The sequence below is a fragment of the Alosa pseudoharengus genome, unplaced genomic scaffold, assembly GCF_046254945.1.
Source record: "Alosa pseudoharengus isolate Yale_2024_CS ecotype anadromous, Long Island Sound unplaced genomic scaffold, YU_APseudo_1.1 YU_APseudo_1.1_scf_18, whole genome shotgun sequence".
Taxonomy (NCBI): Eukaryota; Metazoa; Chordata; class Actinopteri; order Clupeiformes; family Clupeidae; genus Alosa; species Alosa pseudoharengus.
In genome coordinates, this window is record NW_027468650.1 from 19,228,581 (window position 1) to 19,247,913 (window position 19,333).

The 19,333-nt window shown below is 41.1% G+C and overlaps 2 protein-coding genes across 2 annotated transcripts; one reads left to right on the forward strand and one right to left on the reverse strand.

The window, feature by feature from the left end:
* The first annotated feature begins 4,672 nt into the window (after positions 1–4,672).
* On the forward strand, positions 4,673–10,850 carry LOC143131056 (myelin-associated glycoprotein-like). Its single transcript, XM_076290433.1, has 8 exons — positions 4,673–4,731; positions 4,832–4,908; positions 5,041–5,388; positions 5,647–5,949; positions 6,063–6,323; positions 6,412–6,505; positions 6,789–6,843; positions 7,022–10,850. The coding sequence occupies exons 2-8, from the start codon at positions 4,863–4,865 to the stop codon at positions 7,181–7,183; spliced, it is 1,269 nt and encodes a 422-aa protein (XP_076146548.1). The 5' UTR covers positions 4,673–4,731; positions 4,832–4,862; the 3' UTR covers positions 7,184–10,850.
* A 5,454-nt stretch (positions 10,851–16,304) lies between these two features.
* fzd8a (frizzled class receptor 8a) lies at positions 16,305–19,025 on the reverse strand. Its single transcript, XM_076290434.1, has one exon. It carries the CDS (start codon positions 18,593–18,595, stop codon positions 16,859–16,861), a length of 1,737 nt encoding a protein of 578 aa, XP_076146549.1. The 5' UTR covers positions 18,596–19,025; the 3' UTR covers positions 16,305–16,858.
* Between the last annotated feature and the right edge of the window lie 308 nt (positions 19,026–19,333).

The following is a 19,333-nucleotide window of genomic DNA, read 5'->3' on the forward strand; positions in this document are numbered from 1 at the left end:
ACCCTCCTTTCGGGGGGTCCAGTCCAGCGGGGGGGCTACAGATCAAAACGAAAAATGACGGTTCCATGCTATTCATGTGGGGGTACATGCCCACCAAGTTTTGTGTACCCCGGTCTTTCAGTGTCCCGGGAATCCTTGTTGGTGTACGTCACTAAATGTACACATAAATTATTTTATTGTAAGGCCCCCCATGAACGAAAGTACACAATACTTGGCATGCATTTGGAGGGTGTCATAATGATCCTACACTTTCAATTTCGTGCAGTTTTGACGATGTCAGCCAGAGATATTGTGATGAAAACACCTAATTTTTTGTTTTTTAATTTTTAACTAGGTGGCGCTATACATGAAATAAGTGGTAATGGGATGGGTTGACATGGCCCCTTGAGATCAACATACCAAAAAAAGGTGGACCTCCTAGGCCCTACGGTTCTCGAGATATTCACAGAAAACTGTCTCCGGCCACCTACAGGCAAGTTGGTGTATAGCAGCGTTTGCCAGGTGGGGCGCGAACTGACGTGAAAAACAGGAGTTTTTTTTATTTGTAGCCTAGGCCCAGGTAGCACCCGATGCGCAATGGACGCACTGTTATTCATAGGGAAGCGCTCGTGTCAAGGCAGCTTAGTTAGTCCCGACCTACATGAGATTTTGAATGTTGTTGTGAGAGTGATGAATTTCATCAAAACCCGGCGCTTAAAAGCGCGTCTATTCTCCGCATTTTGCGAAGAGATGGTAGCTGACCAAAAGGCTGTACTGTTTCACAGCGAGGCAAGGTGGCTTTCCCGAGGTAAAGTGCTGTCGCGCGTGTTTGAGCTCCGAGTCGCCTCTTCTTGGAGGAAGAGCGCATGTTTGAATCTGCAAGCACGTTCACTAATGAACATTTCTTGACGAAGCTGGCCTATCTTAGCGATATATTTGATATATCTTAGCGATACATGAGTTAAATGTCCAGTTACAAGGCAAAGACAAGCACCTACCTCACCTAGCAAATAAGATTACTGCATTCACCAAAAAAAACTTGAGGTAGCCTATGGGACAGGCGCCTCGATCGCGATGCCTTTGAGATTTCTGAGCGAAATCGCTGAAACGTCTAATGTGTTAAACAGTAGGCCTACATCACATCCCTGCAAAGTTTATTTCAAAAATATTTCCCAACCAGCAGTGCTCAGTATGACTGGATTATGGATCCATTTAATGCAGCATGTTGGTATTTCATTGAATATATTGTAACGTCGGCGCAAAAAGACAGTGTTCGCGTTCTCCCGCGCAGGGGATCCTGGGATACGAGAGCGAACATTTGGGGGGTTTATGTCGTTATTCTCCTTAGTTTTGTGTGCAATGTTAGCGTCTTTATTGTAACATGTTTCCCTTTTAGTTCTCCCTCGTGTGTGATCCTTTTTGTGTGGGATGCTGCGTCCTCCCCTGTATGTGTAGTGTGTGTGCGTGCTTGACCTGCCCTGTTTGCATTGTATTCTGTGTCTATCTGTGTTCCGGCTCTCGTTCTCAGTGAATAAACCTTTTGATTGGACAACTGTGTGGTTCGGTATCAAATCGTTACATTGGTGTCAGAAGCGATTTTCGAACATGGCCTCCGCTCAGCGAGAGAAGCTGGGCGTGGGAGACCTCACCGCTGGGTGGAGGCCCACGCAAGAGGATCCAGAGAAAGTCCTTGTAAGGGCTACTAAAGAGCTTGAGACCTTCTATCGTTACCGCCGCCGGAGGAGAGGAGCTATCGCCGAGACCTGTCTGCTTCCATGGGAGGAGATCTGGCCAGATGAAGTGGTCGCGGAGAAGATGACGCTGGCCTTGGCGCCGACTCCACGGCGAGCCGCGACGCGTGTGCAGAGCCGAGGGAGTGCGGCGAGGAAGAGGTTCCTAGACGATGGACGGTTGGCGGAGCCGCTGAGGGCAGCGAACTCACGACGGTGGGGCAGGTTTTGAACTTAAAAAAAAAAAACTTTTGGGTGCGTGTGAGAGGCACCGTGCTGTGTGGGCGCCCGTTCTAGTTGGCCTGTTGGCCGGCGCCTTTTGAAAAAGTTTGTGTGTGGAGTTCGATAACACCACCATCTCGGGGGTCGTGCCTTCGCCGAGGCCGCGAAGGAGTGGAACGGGCCGGGAACAGAGCAGTACGGCTCTGCGAGATGGCAACACGAGGAGGGACGCCGAAGACGGTAGCTGCAGCGGGAGAGCTCAGCGCGGTCCGGTTGCTGTGGAGTCGGTGCCTGTCTGTCCTGGTCGGCGACTCGACGGAGTGGCGTTGGCGCAGCTTCATCTGGCCCCCCTCGAACCCCGGTGCTTGGTACAGTGTCGACGGTTGTAAGGCCACCTAGGGCCCCGTCTGGAGAGGAGGAGTGCCGCGGTGTCACGCCGCGGAAAGTGCAGGCTGAGGGCGGCTGCTGAGAGGGAGCTGGTGACGAGCGGGTCGGCCACGTGGCTGCTAGCACGCCCGTACTGGATTGCTAGCAGCGTGGCGCCCGTTGAGTGAGCTCCTGCGGCGTGCACCCCACGTGAGTTGGCGGTACTGTCGCACTGAACTGAGTGGCGGGCGACGCGCGCCGACGTTAGCATGTGGCTACCTCGTGGGCATTGCCGAGGACGGCAATGGCTTGTTGGGGAAGCTGTGTAACGTCGGCGCAAAAAGACAGTGTTCGCATTCTCCCGCGCAGGGGATCCTGGGATACGAGAGCGAACATTTGGGGGGTTTATGTCGTTATTCTCCTTAGTTTTGTGTGCAATGTTAGCGTCTTTATTGTAAAATGTTTCCCTTTTAGTTCTCCCTCGTGTGTGATCCTTTTTGTGTGGGAGGCTGCGTCCTCCCCTGTATGTGTATGTGTGCGTGCTTGACCTGCCCTGTTTGCATTGTGTTCTGTGTCTATCTGTGTCCCGGCTCTCGTTCCCAGTGAATAAACCTTTTGATTGGACAACTGTGTGGTTCGCTATCAAATCGTTACAATATTGTACAATGCTGTAAAATGGCCTATGCTCCTAATATATTGCTGGAAAACAGTAATATGTGTGTTATTATGTATTTATTTATTTATTATTATATCTGCAGCACCAGCTGATTTTAACTCTTTTGAAGGGGATATATAGAACTTGTCATTATTTCAATAAATTTGACAATTTTAAGCTTGACCTATACACTTTCTTAGAGCGATGAGGGACAGGTGGGGCTCGAGAATGCCCCCTTGATCAAAGTGGGGAATGAAAGAAAACGTTTGAGAACCACTGCTCTAAGGAGTGACTCAAAGTCACACAGACAACTGTCTCACTCTCAAGACACTAACTTATAGCTGTCTCACTCCCAGGGTACTAAGCTACACAATAACATAGTATATAAGGTATAAATTCCTTATACCTTATAAGCTCAGCTTTCTATAAGGATCTAGTTTGTTAACTACCACAGTCACGACTTGGGTCGCGATAGTCTGTCACTTTTCAAAAGTGGGTCCCCAGAAAAAAAGTTTGAGAAACACTGGTGTATAGTAACATAAATTAATTTATTGTGTGGCACCCCATGAACGGAATTCCACGAAACTTGGCGTGCATTCAGCGGGTGTCATAATGATCCTACACTTCCAATTTCGTGCAGTTTTGACTATGTTAGGTCACAGATACCTGCGATTACAACACCTCATTTTTACTTTTTTGTGTTTAACTAGGTGGCGCTATACATGAAATGAGTGGTTATGGAATGGGTTGACATGGCCCCTTGAGATCAACATATAAAAAAAAATGGTCCTCCTAAACCTTACGGTTCTCGAGATATTCACAGAAAACTGTGTCTGCACTACCCTCCTTTCGGGGTTTTTTTTTCACAGCTCAGTAAAGCCTAAAGTTGGAGACAATATAGAAATTTGCTACCATTTTAAAACCGGATTAGGCCTACTCTGGAATGTCTTATTGTAGGCCTACATGGGATTGCATTACACCTTTGTGTTCGGTAAGCTCTGCTGTTTATTCTGGTTTACGGTTTATAGTTGAATGGGCTTCTGAGCCTATATGGATGACACGACCATGCTGACAACAACCTGTCGTGGTAAGAGACAAGTTTTAATGATGGTGTGTGATTTATTCTATTATAGCCTAAGTATACACAAAACAGGCTCTGGATTAACCTAGGTTTGGGAATATTTAACATCATTGTTTCACTTTTTCATTTCAAGTCCTTAAATCACTTCCTGAAACACAATTAATGTATTTCACTGGAAGCATCTATTTTGTAGTGAGAAGGTAGGGCTGAGACCAATTGAGCCATGAGAACTTTTGCTGTGACGGACCTTTGCTGCGAGTGACCTTTCAGCACTGATGCATTGGCAGAAAAAAAAAAGAAGGCAGTGTCAATGTGTGAAGGTTCATCTGGTGTGAAAGTATGGTGTTGAGGAACAGGGCACATTTACCCATGCATTAACCCAAAACACCATTAGCTCATTTTTAACACTGTAGATAATATTGTCCTGTTGTTGAAAATATGTCAAATATGCAGATCAATTGTTTGCATGCCCCTTTCACCATTTCATCACTATCAGCAGATAAGTTTATTTTAGGCTACTGGCACTATGTCTTTCAGGGGCAGTTGTTCACTGAGGAAGTGAGAGCGTCTTCCTGTCTCTGCTTCTCAACCAATCGAGTATGTCTTAAGAAGTTGTTTCCAGTCAGCATTGATATGCTTGTGCTGTTAAGTTTATTTTTGTCAGAATTTGTTTGACTGTACAGCTTTCAACAGATCAGGTAAGGAGACAATAGTCATGACTATAGTTTGATGCTGTAACTGGGTATTCAGGAAGTATACAAAAATGAACTCAACATACAATATAATTTGCTTTTCAAGGTGTTTCTATTGCAAACAATATCACTGAGATATGATTCTGGTCAGAGAACTTATTTTGTGTGGATGTTTTCTTTCATGTGAGTATGTCTTATGTTCACTATATAATTCTCAATTGTTTCTTCATTGACATCACAATATTTTCATTGACCATTGACCATGAAAAATAAAAAGTATCAAGTAAATGCTGGTCTTACATCTTTTGGCTACAGCTGTTATATATTCAGAGTACTCTGTCAAAATGCCTCCAAACTTGGAAACAATCCATGGCTCCTGCATTTTGATCCCATGTTCCTTCACCACCAAGGAATCAGATGTGACAAGTCCCGCCACAGGGGTGTGGAGAAAAGGGTCCCAGTGGTTTCAAGGCAGTGTTGATGTGTTCAACTCTTCTAAAAGCCAAAACAAACTTCAGGGAGAGATACTCGGTGACCTTACCCAGCGGAACTGCACCTCAGTTTTATATGGTTTCACAAAAGATTATGAGGACAAATATTTCTTTCGACTGGAGAGCAATGTGAAAGTAACCTTTACTGAGTATGTTTCGATCAAAGTCAATGGTATGAAACATTTAGTTTCCAGGAAGACTTTATTCTCTCTTTATTCTCTTTATAAATGAAATGGACAAGCTTTATCAAATGTTTCTGAATATGTTTATAATACCTGTGTACTGTGTGTAATCTAATTTGTGATTCTGAAAATCTTGAGACTTTTCCCATAGCCTAATATTCTAAAAGGCAATATACTGTTCATGGAAAAATCTACCTGTACCAACAACAGAAATGCATGTAAGGTATAACTTCCACCTTTTCTTCCAGATGTGCTCCCTAAACCACACCTGACCTTGCCGCAGTCCATTCAGGAGTGCGTCCTGGTCAGTATGACCTGTACGATCTCTTCCCAGGCCCTGTGCCCCCAGGATCCCCCAACTCTGACATGGAGCCCACAGCTCAACCACAGCAGGGAAATCCTGCGGACAAAAGAAGATGGCACTCTGGAAGTCATCTCTGTGCTGAGTTTCATGCCCTCATGCTCGGACGATGGCCTGAATGTGAGCTGTGTGGTGACACACCATCAAGGCGTCACCCCCGTCCGGGAGACTGCGCTGCTTACTGTGCATTGTGAGGTTTTTCAGCTTCACACATGTGAAACCAATGAATGCTATTTCAATTATTTTCTGCAACCCTCTCAACTTCCATTTCCTCTTTCAGTCTTTCATATTGCCTTCTTTCAGATGGACCAAAGAATCTTTCTGTGTCACTGAACACCTCACAATTTGAAATCGGGAGTCCCATCACATTATCCTGCCTTGGTGTATCCAAGCCCCCTATAGACAATTATAGATGGTTCCGGAACACAAGTGGTTATCTGGAGGAAATGGACTGGACATCCCAGAATTTCACTTTCAATGTAACTCGCAGTGGCACTGTTGTGTACCACTGTGAGGGAAGAAATTCAGTTGGAGCAACCAACTCTTCAGGGCTGGAACTAGAGAGTGAGTATTAGACCAGGTTAATAGCCAGTCATATCTGAATTTATTGGAGGAGTGTTGTTGATTAAGTGTGTAATTTATCATTTTGTAGTGCCAGCCAGTGCACATTTGAAACCAGGATGGTGGCTGCTAATAGCTGGTGCTGGATTTATCCTATGTTTGCTTGTTGTTGTCTTATGCCACAGGTAAGATTCTATGTATTCATGAGTCTCATTATCGCTGCTGTCGGGTGGAAACCTTATATCTCCAAATACATCAGTGTTCAGGAAATTGAAAAAAAAAAAACTGTGAAAATATGGAGTTACAAGGTTTTGATCCGACAGCAGCGACATGTTTTATTAGAGTTATTCTTAACATTGTCACTCGGACTCATTGCCAGATGTTTTAGTTTTTGCAATCCTATCAGAGTTTTGTTCCTACCATGGTTAGATTTAAAACATTAATTCATGTTCACTGAACACCCTTTAGACATAAGAATCCACAGTCACAGCAGCCATGCAGAAGGGAGCTTGATCTTAAGGGGGTATGTACAGTGTCTCTTCATCTACAGCCTGTCAGATAAATATAAAATCTAATCTAGCCTGATTTTGTACAAAATGTTAACAATTCACAGACAATCATCACTTTGCCACTAAAGTTTTGCTTTGCTGTAAGGGTCATTAGTAGCTTTTCATAAATCTGGTCAATGTTCTATCTGTCAGAGAGTGGTGGACCCAGATATTTACATCAACGTGACAGAGGAGACCCTCCGCAAAGCTGCAGGCATCTCAGAGCCACATGACAGTGTGTACTGCAACCAGTTCCAAGCAAACAAAAATGATTTTTTGTCACAAACGGATAATGCCATTTATGCCAACCACTGATCATTGACACAAAATTGTTTGATGCATAGCATGCCTTTTCAGTGGTCTGCATAGCCTATAATGTAGCTAAACCCACGGTAGTGTAAGTTGAGTATCCAGCACCTGTATCTTAGAAACTATTCACAATTTTTCTCATGACCCTAAATTTAATTTGCATGTACTGAATCTTAATATTACTATAGCTAGGGTAGCTCTAGGCTGCTAGACTGAGCACTTTTCCCAATATGATGCATGATTGTGGGGAAAGTTGAACCAGAGCCTTGGGGGTAAGTTGACATGGAGGTTTCAAATTTGTACAAATCAGTTGTAGTATTTATTTTATGAATACCAATACAATCTGGTGACATTAAATTACTAAATACTGACTAATAACATGGGAATAATGTTGGTAAAAAATGTATTATTTATATTCACAAATTTGAATCGTAATTTAAGTTTACTTAATAGTAGGGCTGTCAATTGATTAAAAAATGTAATTGAATTAATTACATACTCTGTGATTAATTAATCTAAATTAATCGCATATATAATTTTTGCTGTGAAAGTGTTTTAAATTTTTTAAATTCAAATGAATCATTGAATAATCAGCATTAGTGACATTAAACTTTTTTATTATTATTTTCAATAATGGCCATAATAATCTATGATATGACCTAATATGCTGAGGAAATAAATTCAAAAGTGCTTCGGGAATAAGAATATTTTTTTCACATACAAGGCATTTCAGGCCACAGATATAACCTAGGGGACACAATGAAAATAAATTAACACTCCCCTCAATGTCAACACTATTTCTTTGCATTGATGTGCGACTTTAGAGTTGCAGAACTCCGGTGATATGCAAATTCCTTGCTGCAGACATTGCAGAGGACTTTATTTTAATCAACACTTTATTTTTATCAACACCATCAGGCCGTTTTTTAAAAGTAAATGTTCCAATCAATGATCTAGGCAGCACATTTTCTTCTCTTTCCATTTTACAGTCTAATGGTTACTGACTAGAACGGCTCGGGGTCAAAGGTCATACGGAATCAATTAATCTGCGCTATTTTTTTTAATCAGTTATTTTCTCTCAAATTAATTAAATCGAAATTAATCAGTTATTTTGACAGCCCTACTTAATAGTAATTGTTTTCTCAGATGGGTCAACTTACCCCTTATGTGATGTAAGTTCAGCCACAAGACCCCCTAATATTGTTGTGTAGTTGAGTCAGACACACAAGGTTTCAAATTATGGCACACGTCCTGAACTTGTTGTATGCATTAGTTTTATTCCTGACTCATATTCCTTTTCTGTACATTAATTTGAGTAAGAAAATGGCTCCAGGGCATATGAAACTAGGTGGGCATATAGCCCTATAGGCTGATAAGAAATAGTAGCTTTTTTTCCCCCAGAGGACCTCACACACTCATATACACAAACACATATTGTAAAGGCACACACACACACACACACACACACACACAAACTCAAGCACAAACACACACCACACACCACACACACACTCACCCATTTACGACTGTTTTGCCTGTATCCACGCTGGGCTTGTCAACCAGATAGCCGTATATGTCGGGCTAATAAATATTTGGCCACTTGCTAATGTCGTCTACCCATTTTGCTTTCAGCTCAGGATCAGGCAGACAATCGCTAAGATTCGCGGTTTGCGGCCCTTGACAGTGACAGTGCATGCCTTGACAGCTCAACATGCTGGTTTATTAGCTGCACAATTTTTCTGACCCCATGCTGCGCGTACACCCAACCTAGGCTCTAGATGATTACAAACATTGAAGGAGTCTATACTTGCAATGCAAATACAGATGTATTGAGGTGTCACCAAAGAATGCTTTGTTCATTGTTGCAGGCTTGTCTTAGTGAGGTAGTGCACAAACGTTTGTGACTTTGTAGAGCAGGGGTGTCAAAGATACGGCACAGGGGCCAAATTCGGCCCGCCCGCAGATTTCATAGCCCCCCCCCCTCAGATGTTTTGGGCAGGAAGGGAAAATGATAATAGATATTCATTCACATCCAGTTGTTATTGTGTGATATGCATTATCTCTATGATAAATAATAATAATAATAATATTAATATAGCACAAAGAAAAACATCCGCAGGAAAGATGGAGAAAAAGGAACAAATTTGCTGCACCAACAATGTTGGTAGCCATGTATCTCTATGCTGGTAAAAAAGAGAGAGACAGAGACAAATCTGGCCAACATTTTATTTGTACAATTGTTTTTGTTTTTTGTTTAGAAACTAGGTGGCATTTTTTTTAAGTTTATTTTTGGAGCCTTTGTCTTTAGGTGGCATATATTTATGTACATATATGGGGGAAGAGAGGGTGGGAAAAAATTCAATGTGTAAAATGCCTGTAGTAGCCATGACAGACCACGGGAGGGCAGTATCTTGAAATATAAAATCAATTTATTTGTCTTCAATGCAATGCAATTTTGGCCCATGGTTAATTAGGTTTACATATTTTATTAAGCTAGTAAGAGTTGACATTAATTTAGTTCAGTGGCAATGAGCACACAAATTCTAGACAATGTCAAAAGTTACAAGTATCCCATTGCCTTTATGTTCTATCAAGTGCTCACTGTAAAAATAATGGCTCGTAAACATTTTCATCATTATTGTTTACAATCAATAAAAATATGACCATTTCACACCCACACCCAAAATGTGCTTCTTCTGAGAGCAATCCATTTGCCAGTGAATTCGCTTGCAGGGCTATTTGAAAACATGTGACTGTGAAAACATACTGAAGTAGTGAAGTACAGTTAGCTATATGCCACTAGCGGATCAAACAATTGTACATAGACATACCTGTCATTTCTGAAAGGCTGAATATCTACTTTGAAGTATTTTATCTGTGGTGATGAGATGAGAAGTTGCTTTCTTTTGTTTTTGGTTAATTTTGAAATATTTTATTCTCTCAACTTCTATCAGTGGTTCATTTTAATGTATGTTTAATTATCTTAAACCTTTGATTGGAAAGCACTTTGGTATATATAAGTTGTTCTTAAATGTGGTATAGAAATAAAGTGACTTGTCTTGAATTAACCAACAGTATTCAGCCACATTTTGTAAAGACATAAAGTAAAGATATGATATCTCCTGAGTAGTTCTTGAAATGTATGTTTATTTCATTTGCTGAATTAATGTAATTAAGTGAGTAACAGCGAGGAGACATCACTATAAATTAACTGAGCATTAGTGCACAAGCCCAGGTGATAAGTCAGAAGCCACACCATGACTGCTGTCTCCATACACCTTCACATCAAAGGTCCTCTCACTAATAACCCAGCAACTTCATACTGTTACATGTTAAGATCATGGATGTCCCAGCAGGGATGTAGGAATCCAGGACACCTGAAATGGTCCCTATAGTGTAGAAGGATGGGTATTTGTAAATTCATGTTTTGGATGACTTCACACAGTTACAATTGATCACTTGAACTATCCTTTCTAGTTTTAAGACACATCACTGGTTGAATACACCTCCACCTCACACAATGTGAGAAACTCTGACCATCCACGAATGACCACAACCCACAGTGACCATCCATCCTGTTACAGCTGCAGGTCTTAGAAAGCCCAGCAGGGAAATAAGTGCGCCATGCACTTCCTTCTCTTCTATCACTTTCTCCTCCTATCACACTTTGACATGTCAGCACTCTTATCCAGTAATTGTATTATCTAATAATTCTAAGGTCTCCTCTGCACTGTAGCTTGAATGTTATTCTCCTCCTGTAAGTCGCTTTGGATAAAAGCATCTGCTAAATGAATAAAGGCAAATGTATCATGCACACCTGAAAAGAGTTGCTTTCTGCTGAGCAGTATGTTGTTCTTGTCAAAAGTAAAAACATAATACACCATGGTGATGTGGTACACCACTCACACTGGATCTCCATCATTTCCATGGAAGTTACCAATATTAGTTCAGCTCCATTCAGTCTCTCTGAGCAGCAGTCTCCTCTGTCGGTAATGATCACAGAGGCTTTGTATTTCTTAAGCAGATCAACTTTCCACTATGGGTTAGGATGATGAACAGTGTGTGCGCAAGGGTCTTGGTCATTGGAGTTTCAGTTACCATCAATGGCATTGAGGCGTGTCCCTGAACCTCTACTTGGGTCACCAACCAGCTCTGACAGGGTTGCTTTTCCACAAAGAGCAACATTATTAACTATTCAAATTAAAAGAGTGACATGTTTACCACACATTGTCTTTTTATGGGTGTGTTTTGTGATACAGAGAGAGTGTGTTTTGAAATTATAACCTATTCAATCCAAAGCCAAGCTAATTACACACAACATAACACACAACATAAATAAACCCAATATAGTACACATTACTTTACCCAATATTACCTGTAATGACCATGGCAGTTGTAAAAAACAATGGAACCAAGTCTTTGTCATTTGTCCTATAAACCTATTCTGAGTAAGTAATTTCCTGAAATCATTTCCTTTCCTCAATTCCATTCAGAATTACAAATGCCATGTGATTTGTGATTTAAAATCTGAGGCTTATGTGCAATTACTTTGCACATATAGATGATATAGATGCAAGCTATGTGTAATTCCTTTTAGTAGATCCTAGGGTTAACCAATGAAGAAATGTAAAAAGCACCGATAATGTGGAACATTTTAAAAATAATAAATGGTCAATTTTTTGTTCAATTTTCTTTTTTACCTTTCTTTGATGGTGCCGCCAAGTAGGGCCAAAAGCCAAATTAAACTGAATTAATTAGATATAATGGCGACAAAACAATTTAACCATATATAGATATATAATGTTTCTTATATTCATATTTCACAAATATAATAAGATGTATTGCACAGGTATATCACCCCTTTTATTCCGCACCTTTTTGGACTGTTCTACTGCTCTGTTTTATTATGGATGTCTGTGCACATAAATAGACACTCTTATCTCTCTTGCTAACATTTGTGAGTCCAGTACTTATAACAGAAGGCTATGACCGCTCAAGTAGCCAACACCTGACATCAATCACCAATTGAACAAGATTGCATTGTTCAAAACAATTGTCAATTAGATAAGATAGTACATCCTGTGATCAGATCAATCTAAAATATCTGCAGTCTTTCAACATATATTTTTGTGAAACCTACTGTCTGTGATAAAAAAAAAATGCAGTCAGAATCTAGAAAATAATAAGTGCGTCTGGTGACAAGCTTTTCTACATTTACTTACAGGACAGAGTGAAATTGCTGACACCACCAGTAATGAAACGTTCCATTTCTCATTGTATACCTACATAGCATACATTACTATAAGCAAACACACAAGAAAACATTTTCATCTGGGAATCATTTTGTATCACTCAACACCACTGGGGGTGTGGTTAGGACGAGTAACAACCCCCCCCCCCCCCCAAGAGCATTATAGTACTATATATTCGACCTATATTAAAACTATTGCCTGTCATAGGGCCCAAATTTTTGCAGCGCCCCTGCTCGGCACTCAGGACGAAAAACTAAACATGTGCCAACCCAACCACAAATGGTCTACTTTAGTGCCCTCTGCTGGCCATTGCTGTCCTGGGCCAACTGTGTTGTGTCATTTCACATCATTATTTCTTGATGAGCCTATTACAGATCCATACGGAGCCCCTATAAGGGGACATGAGCAAAAAAAAATCTTAAGTTTAGTTTCATGTGCTCGTGAAACTTTCATGTGCTCACGTGAAACTTTCATGTGCGCACATGTGCGCACATTAAAGTTTCACGTGAGCACATGAAAGTTTCGTTTGCGCACGCAACACCTTTTCACATGAAACTTTCATGTGCGCACATGAAACTTTCACGTGAGCACATGAAACTAAACTTTAGATTTTGTTTTGCTCATGTCCCCTTAGGGGCTCCGTAGCTCCACTCATTGTTGTAAGGGAGATTTTTTGTGATTTATTACGGAATAATACTCTTGATGTTTATATGATACTCTTAGTCTTGTTTTTTGTGATACATTTGAGCATTATTAATGAATAATATTCTCAACTGATGTGAACACAATGACAAACACTAGAAGTAATTTCAATACTGACATACCCAGTATGTGGAGAATGAACAGAGGAGACAGTGACTAATAGATGAGTGTGAATGGCTTTCTTAAGAGTATGTGTCAGTCCATTCACAAGCAGCACACAACACCCATCACAATGCTTTCATAAAGAATAAAGCATGCTATCTTTGCAAGATATATGATTAAATGGCTAATGGTAATGGAGGTCATTCGTGTCCTGTACACATTTAAAATAGTCTACGTCTGTGTCTAGTTGAAGTCTCTGCTGTATGTCTGTATTAAATGTATTTATTCATATGCATCACATAGTATATGATGCAATGTGTGCCTGAAAGAGTTAATTTTCCCAGAAATGCGTGACACATTATCCATATTTCTTTGTATCCTTTCCATTTTTTCCTCTTTAAAGGTGTGAAACTGTATTTCTCATCATAAGCAATACTATCTGAATATGTTTGTGGTGATAAATATGAGATCTTTCACTCTTGCTATTAACTGGTAAGAACATCCTTTCTTTAAAAGCATGGACGATATGTTTGAGAAAGTTAGTCAAAACGTGAAATATTTTTAATTGTTTTGCAATAGGATATGATGATGTGTACTTTGAACAAAAGTGGTAATTTGAAGATATGAAATGATTGATGACGATTAGATGATTATTTGTCATACTATTTATAGGATATGTGGATGTTTGAGATTAAATCTCACTTCATATGCAGGACTACCCCATAACCTCAAAAGAACAAGTAGACACCAATTTCTCTGTCATATGTTGGATTAAGTATGAAATTGTTTTCATACCAATGCAATTGTATTGTTAACAATTTAACAAGTTGTTTAGCAAGCTAAAGTCCTTTGCAGATTGATGGTTTAAACAGTGAGAAAACATAAAAACAAAAAACCTAGATATTAAAAAAGCAATATCACTGCACAATCAGATCATAAAAGGTAATACAATTATTTAAATTACATCAGTGTGGGTTCTTGGCTACAAGTCTTTGTGTGTAGGCTACAAGTCAGACTTTCAGTAAAGAAAGTGAAAATAAATCCTGCATCCATATATATATCACATAGCCTATATATATTATAATTATTATAATTATTGGATCAGTGTTTGACCTGAAAAGACACACACACACTCAAAAAACATTAAACAAAAAAATGCGAAACTTCTATGTCAGACAAGCCTAAAGTGGTGAAGACCATACCACACCTTACTACCTAGTAGCCTAGTCTGAACAGTAGTGTTAACAAGTCATCTGACCTTGAGGATAGGTTCTGGTCCATGAAAGGGAATTTTGATAGCCCTATAGGCTGTATACATCAGCAGTTAGGATATGCCCCATAATTCTAATTGAATGTTCATTTCTGGAGGACTGTCTGGGGTGAAACAACTCACATCTCTTCTACATAATACAAACGTCATGTATGTTCTGAAAGTGTTTGGAATAATGGATACTGCCACTGAACACTTTGGTGTACTTACCACTAGGGTGCACTGTTTACATATTTTTGAAATAATGGTCCGGCCGAGACTAAGTCCAATACCTGAGACATCCAACGGGACCATTTTGGGATGAAGATGGCCTCTCCTCAGTCGCAGGTCAGGTACAATGTATGTTTGACCAGTTGCAGTGACATAGTATGTATTGATATGTCGTTATGCAATAAATAAGAACAGCTTTGCTTCGGCAAAACAGTTTGCAAATGCGTTTATGGGTCTAAAATAGTCTGTTTTGACGAACATAAATGTTTAAGACACAAGATTGTCAAACTTATCAAAGCAAGTAAGGGATCATGGTAGACTGCAAAAACAAGGATTCAAAACCATGCAAGTCCACTCACAACATGGTATGATTATACTTTTTCGGACTCAGAAATACTTTTGGCACTTTTTTCAACACGTTCTTTTCGCAATCCGCAATAGTCCAAAGCCATTTTGACCTGGCACCCTGTAGGCAGTGTGCCATGTTATGGAGATTAATGTTACATAAGACGGCCAGTTCACGCTGATAATTACAAAATTGAGCAGATTATTCACTGTCAATTTTCAATCGAAGTTGATCCTATTAACTATTTTGGGATTATAGCCCTGTAGTGTTCGTGTTTCCCTTGTGTCTTAGTCAAATTGAGTTCTAGACAGTTGTGTACTAATGTTGACAAGGCCTATGTGAAGTAAACAAAACTAAATTTGGAATGCACAGGGACAGATGTAGGCTAACGAGTAGGCCCTACATGTGATTGGCATTTTCCATGACAATGTAACTTAAATAAATAATACACTCGCTTGTGTTTTTTACCTGGCTGTGCAAAAAAAAAAAAAAGTTAATTGTTGACCGTGATGAGAGTATAGGTTATATTGATGAACTTACAGATAAAACGAATGCATTGATGTAGCCAAAATGTTAGGAGAAAGTTTTTGTAATTAATGTGTTCACCACAGCAGTTCTGCAGGGATAATTAAGTAGACCACCTGTGGACAGCCATTCAATTTAGTCTTAACCTGTAGGTCTATCATTCATATAAGACAACTGCTGCTGAAAAGACATTGATGCAATGCTCCCAAAATTCTTCTCGTGCTTGTAACAGTAAGTGAGGCCCCCCAAGACCTAAAATTCAGCAACGTCCATCAAAGCACAACGGTTGAGAATTGGACACTAGAAAAAAAAAACGAAAAACGTTTTTATCTTCATGTCACCTTTATTCTTGGCTTGAAAAGAAAGATCAAAGTTTCCGCAGATGAAAAGAGCCCGTTCTCTGCATTTAAACCCCATTCATTTGGCCCTCTTTTAGTAAATTAAGTAGCAAGCCACTAGGCAAGCACGTTAAGAGTTCAACAATTATGGAGATTCTCCAACGCAAGCTCGCTGCCTTTAATTACGCGTCGGATAGTTAAAAAGGGTTCCTTTTTAGAGAGCATCACAAAAGCATCCTTTGCAAGCATCCTCAACACGGTGACCGCAAGGAACCACAGAGTACTCATTATTACTACTGAATAGCCTATGGTTGTGGGGTGGGGGTGGGGTGTTGAGGTGTCGGCAGACTTAAGAAGAATTCAGAGATACAATATTTTTTGGAATAGTTTTATTGACAAAATAAAGGTCATATTGGCTTTCAAAGTGACATCTACATTTGTACAAATTTACAATATTTTATAAATCTCCTTTTGTACAGAATTTACACATTTGTACATTACATAAATACACTTTATCCTTTAAAAACATTAATAACCCGTATTATATTTGGGCGCTATGACATTAAGGCTTATTTTGAAACCATCTTTGATATTCGAAGTTGTTGTGAAAGGTACTCTGAACTACCTGACACCGTGGTACAACTTTAACATTACAAAAGTTTCACTTTGCAGTATGCACTTTTGGAGAGCAAACCATTCTGAATGATTTGCAGCGAGGCGGTTAGCCTACTCTCAGTTCAGTTGACCAGAAACTGATTGTAGCCTGTCAGGGATGTTAGTGGATTGGAATTAAGTAGTGGTCATGCCAGGTAGCATCAATCTGTAAAACCAGTCCCCCAAACGCGTTCTTATGGAAAACCAGCAATAGTTAATTTGTATGCAAATGTCAGAGACAGGCGAATGGGCTATCTCCACAACAATTAGCAGCCAGTTATGTTAAACCTGCGACAATGGCATCTGCTTGGGGCAAGACACTGAGCTTGCAGTGCCCGACCTCCACGTTAATCCTGTGCTTACGTCGCTGTACATTGAGCCACTGGTTCCTTTGCTCCCCCAGCAGCAGCGCGTACAAAAAGTCCGCCAGGACTCCAGCGTCTTTCCAGACCAAATCCATACGCCAGACGTGATACCCACTAAAAGGCACATAAAGTACTTCAGCATAAAGACGGCATAGTCCGGCTTTTTAAGATCCTGCTCCATTAAGCAACAATTGTGGCTGATTTCCCAACTCTGTCGGTTGTGCTGCTCATAAAAATAGCACGCAACTATAATGGTGGCAGGTACAGTGTAGAGCACTGTAAAGATGCCTATTCGGATCATCAGCTTCTCCAGTTTGTCTGTTTTTGTGCCACCTTGTTTGATGACACTGCGGATTCTGAACAGTGACACAAACCCTGCCAAAAGGAACATTGTGCCAATAAATAAATAAATGACCAAGGGTGCCAAAACAAAGCCCCTGAGATTGTCTAAATTCTGATTGCCCACATAGCATATCCCTGCTACTGGGTCACCGTCCACTGAACTAAGAGCCAAAACTGCAATGGATTTCATGCTGGGGATTAACCAAGCAGCCAGGTGAAAATACTGTGAGTAACTTGCAATGGCCTCATTCCCCCACTTCATGCCGGCCGCCAGGAACCATGTGAGCGACAATATCACCCACCAGATTGAACTGGCCATCCCGAAAAAGTATATCAAAAGAAACACAACAGTGCAAAGCGCAGGGCCAGTTGTCTCGTAATGTATGTGTTCCACGTCATACTCCCGGTTGCACGCCACCTTTTCATGTCCTGCGATTAGTCGAACAATGTAACCGATGGAGACAAACATGTAGCAGGCAGAGAGGAATATGATTGGCCTCTCCGGATACTTAAATCGTTCCATGTCGATTAAAAAAGTGGCTACTGTTGCAAACGTGGATATGAAACACAACACAGACCACAGTCCAATCCAGAACGCCGTGAACGTTCTCTCGTCTTGGGTGAAATAGGGGTTGTGGCAGGGCATTGCGCAGTTCAGTGTCTGTCCAGTCTTGACACGATTGTAAAGCGGATGTCGATCGCTAATAACCGGCACCATGGGTGTACGGCACTGGCAGCCCGGTTCGCAGGGTGATCCCGGGGGTTTGGGCTTGCTGGGTCGGCGACTATTGTTTTTGTTAGGATTATACGTCTTACCTGGATAATTGGTAGGCTTTGAAAGAACCGGAGAAACAGTGGTGGAGTCAGTTCTGTTATAGTCCATACAAAGAGTGTCTGGAGTCCCTTGCACCGGTAGCAGGTCGCATCTCATGCGGTCTGGCCACGGGAAGCCGTACTGCCTCATCAGCGGCGCGCAGCCTGCCCTTGCCCTCTCGCAAACACTCCGGCAAGGCGGTAGCGGTTTCTTGTAGTCCTCTAGGCAAATAGGAGTGTACATGCTGCAGAGGAAGAATTTGAGATCCGGTGAACACTGTATTTCTACGAGAGGCCAAAACTGGTGGACCTCCAAGCCCGCTTCGTCTTGAGTGTCATGGTTGAACTGGTTTGGCATATACGTGTAGTTATATCCTATTCCTTTACACAAAGGTACAGATATTTCTTGACACGTAATCTCCTTTGCAGTGGTGCCACTCGAGCTTTGCAAAATACCGAAAGCAAGTAGCAGGTAAATTCCCAACAGGTAGCACGCCATCCTTATTCAGATAATAAGGTCTCTCCTCTGTTGACAAAACAACTGCGTTCAAGTCCTCCACGTCTGTCCGCTTGTCTCGGTATAACGCTGTCCAATTAAATATTGAAAAGCGAATCCATCTCACCGCACTTATTTGGCACGGAGTTGCAACCAATTTGCAAACCGTGTACACGTACAGAGGAGGAGCGGAGAAGAAAAATAGCCCTTAGGCGTGCAGTCAAAATGGCTGAGGATATGAGAATGAATCCGAGCACCGGCTATTCTCCTTGTTCGCGGCGTAATCCACAGCACCCAGGAAACAGCTGCCTTGCCTCACGCTTTAAGGGGATTCACTCGTTTGCTGTCTTTGAAAACGGGTGGAAGTTTTGAAGTTAACTGCCTCTCCCGCTAAAATACGCAATCTACATTTGTTGCGTGTATTAACTACGCGTCTTCCCATACAAATCCGTGCGGCTGATGGGGCGCTTTGCATATTTATACGGCAGGCTGCAGAGTCACACCCCCGCGCTGGATGGTCTAATCAGTGAACAGCAGGGGCGGAACATTGGGACAAGTCAATCAAGTTTCCTTATGGTACTCTATTTCGGTCTTTGTCAGCGTTGCTCAGGGACTTGTTAAACTAAATAACAATCGTTTATCAGTAATTATCCTGTGCAAATATGTGTTTTTAAACTCAGTCGGCATATAGGCCTACAACAATTGCCTACCCCAATCTTGAATTTTCTCAGATTTGTAAAA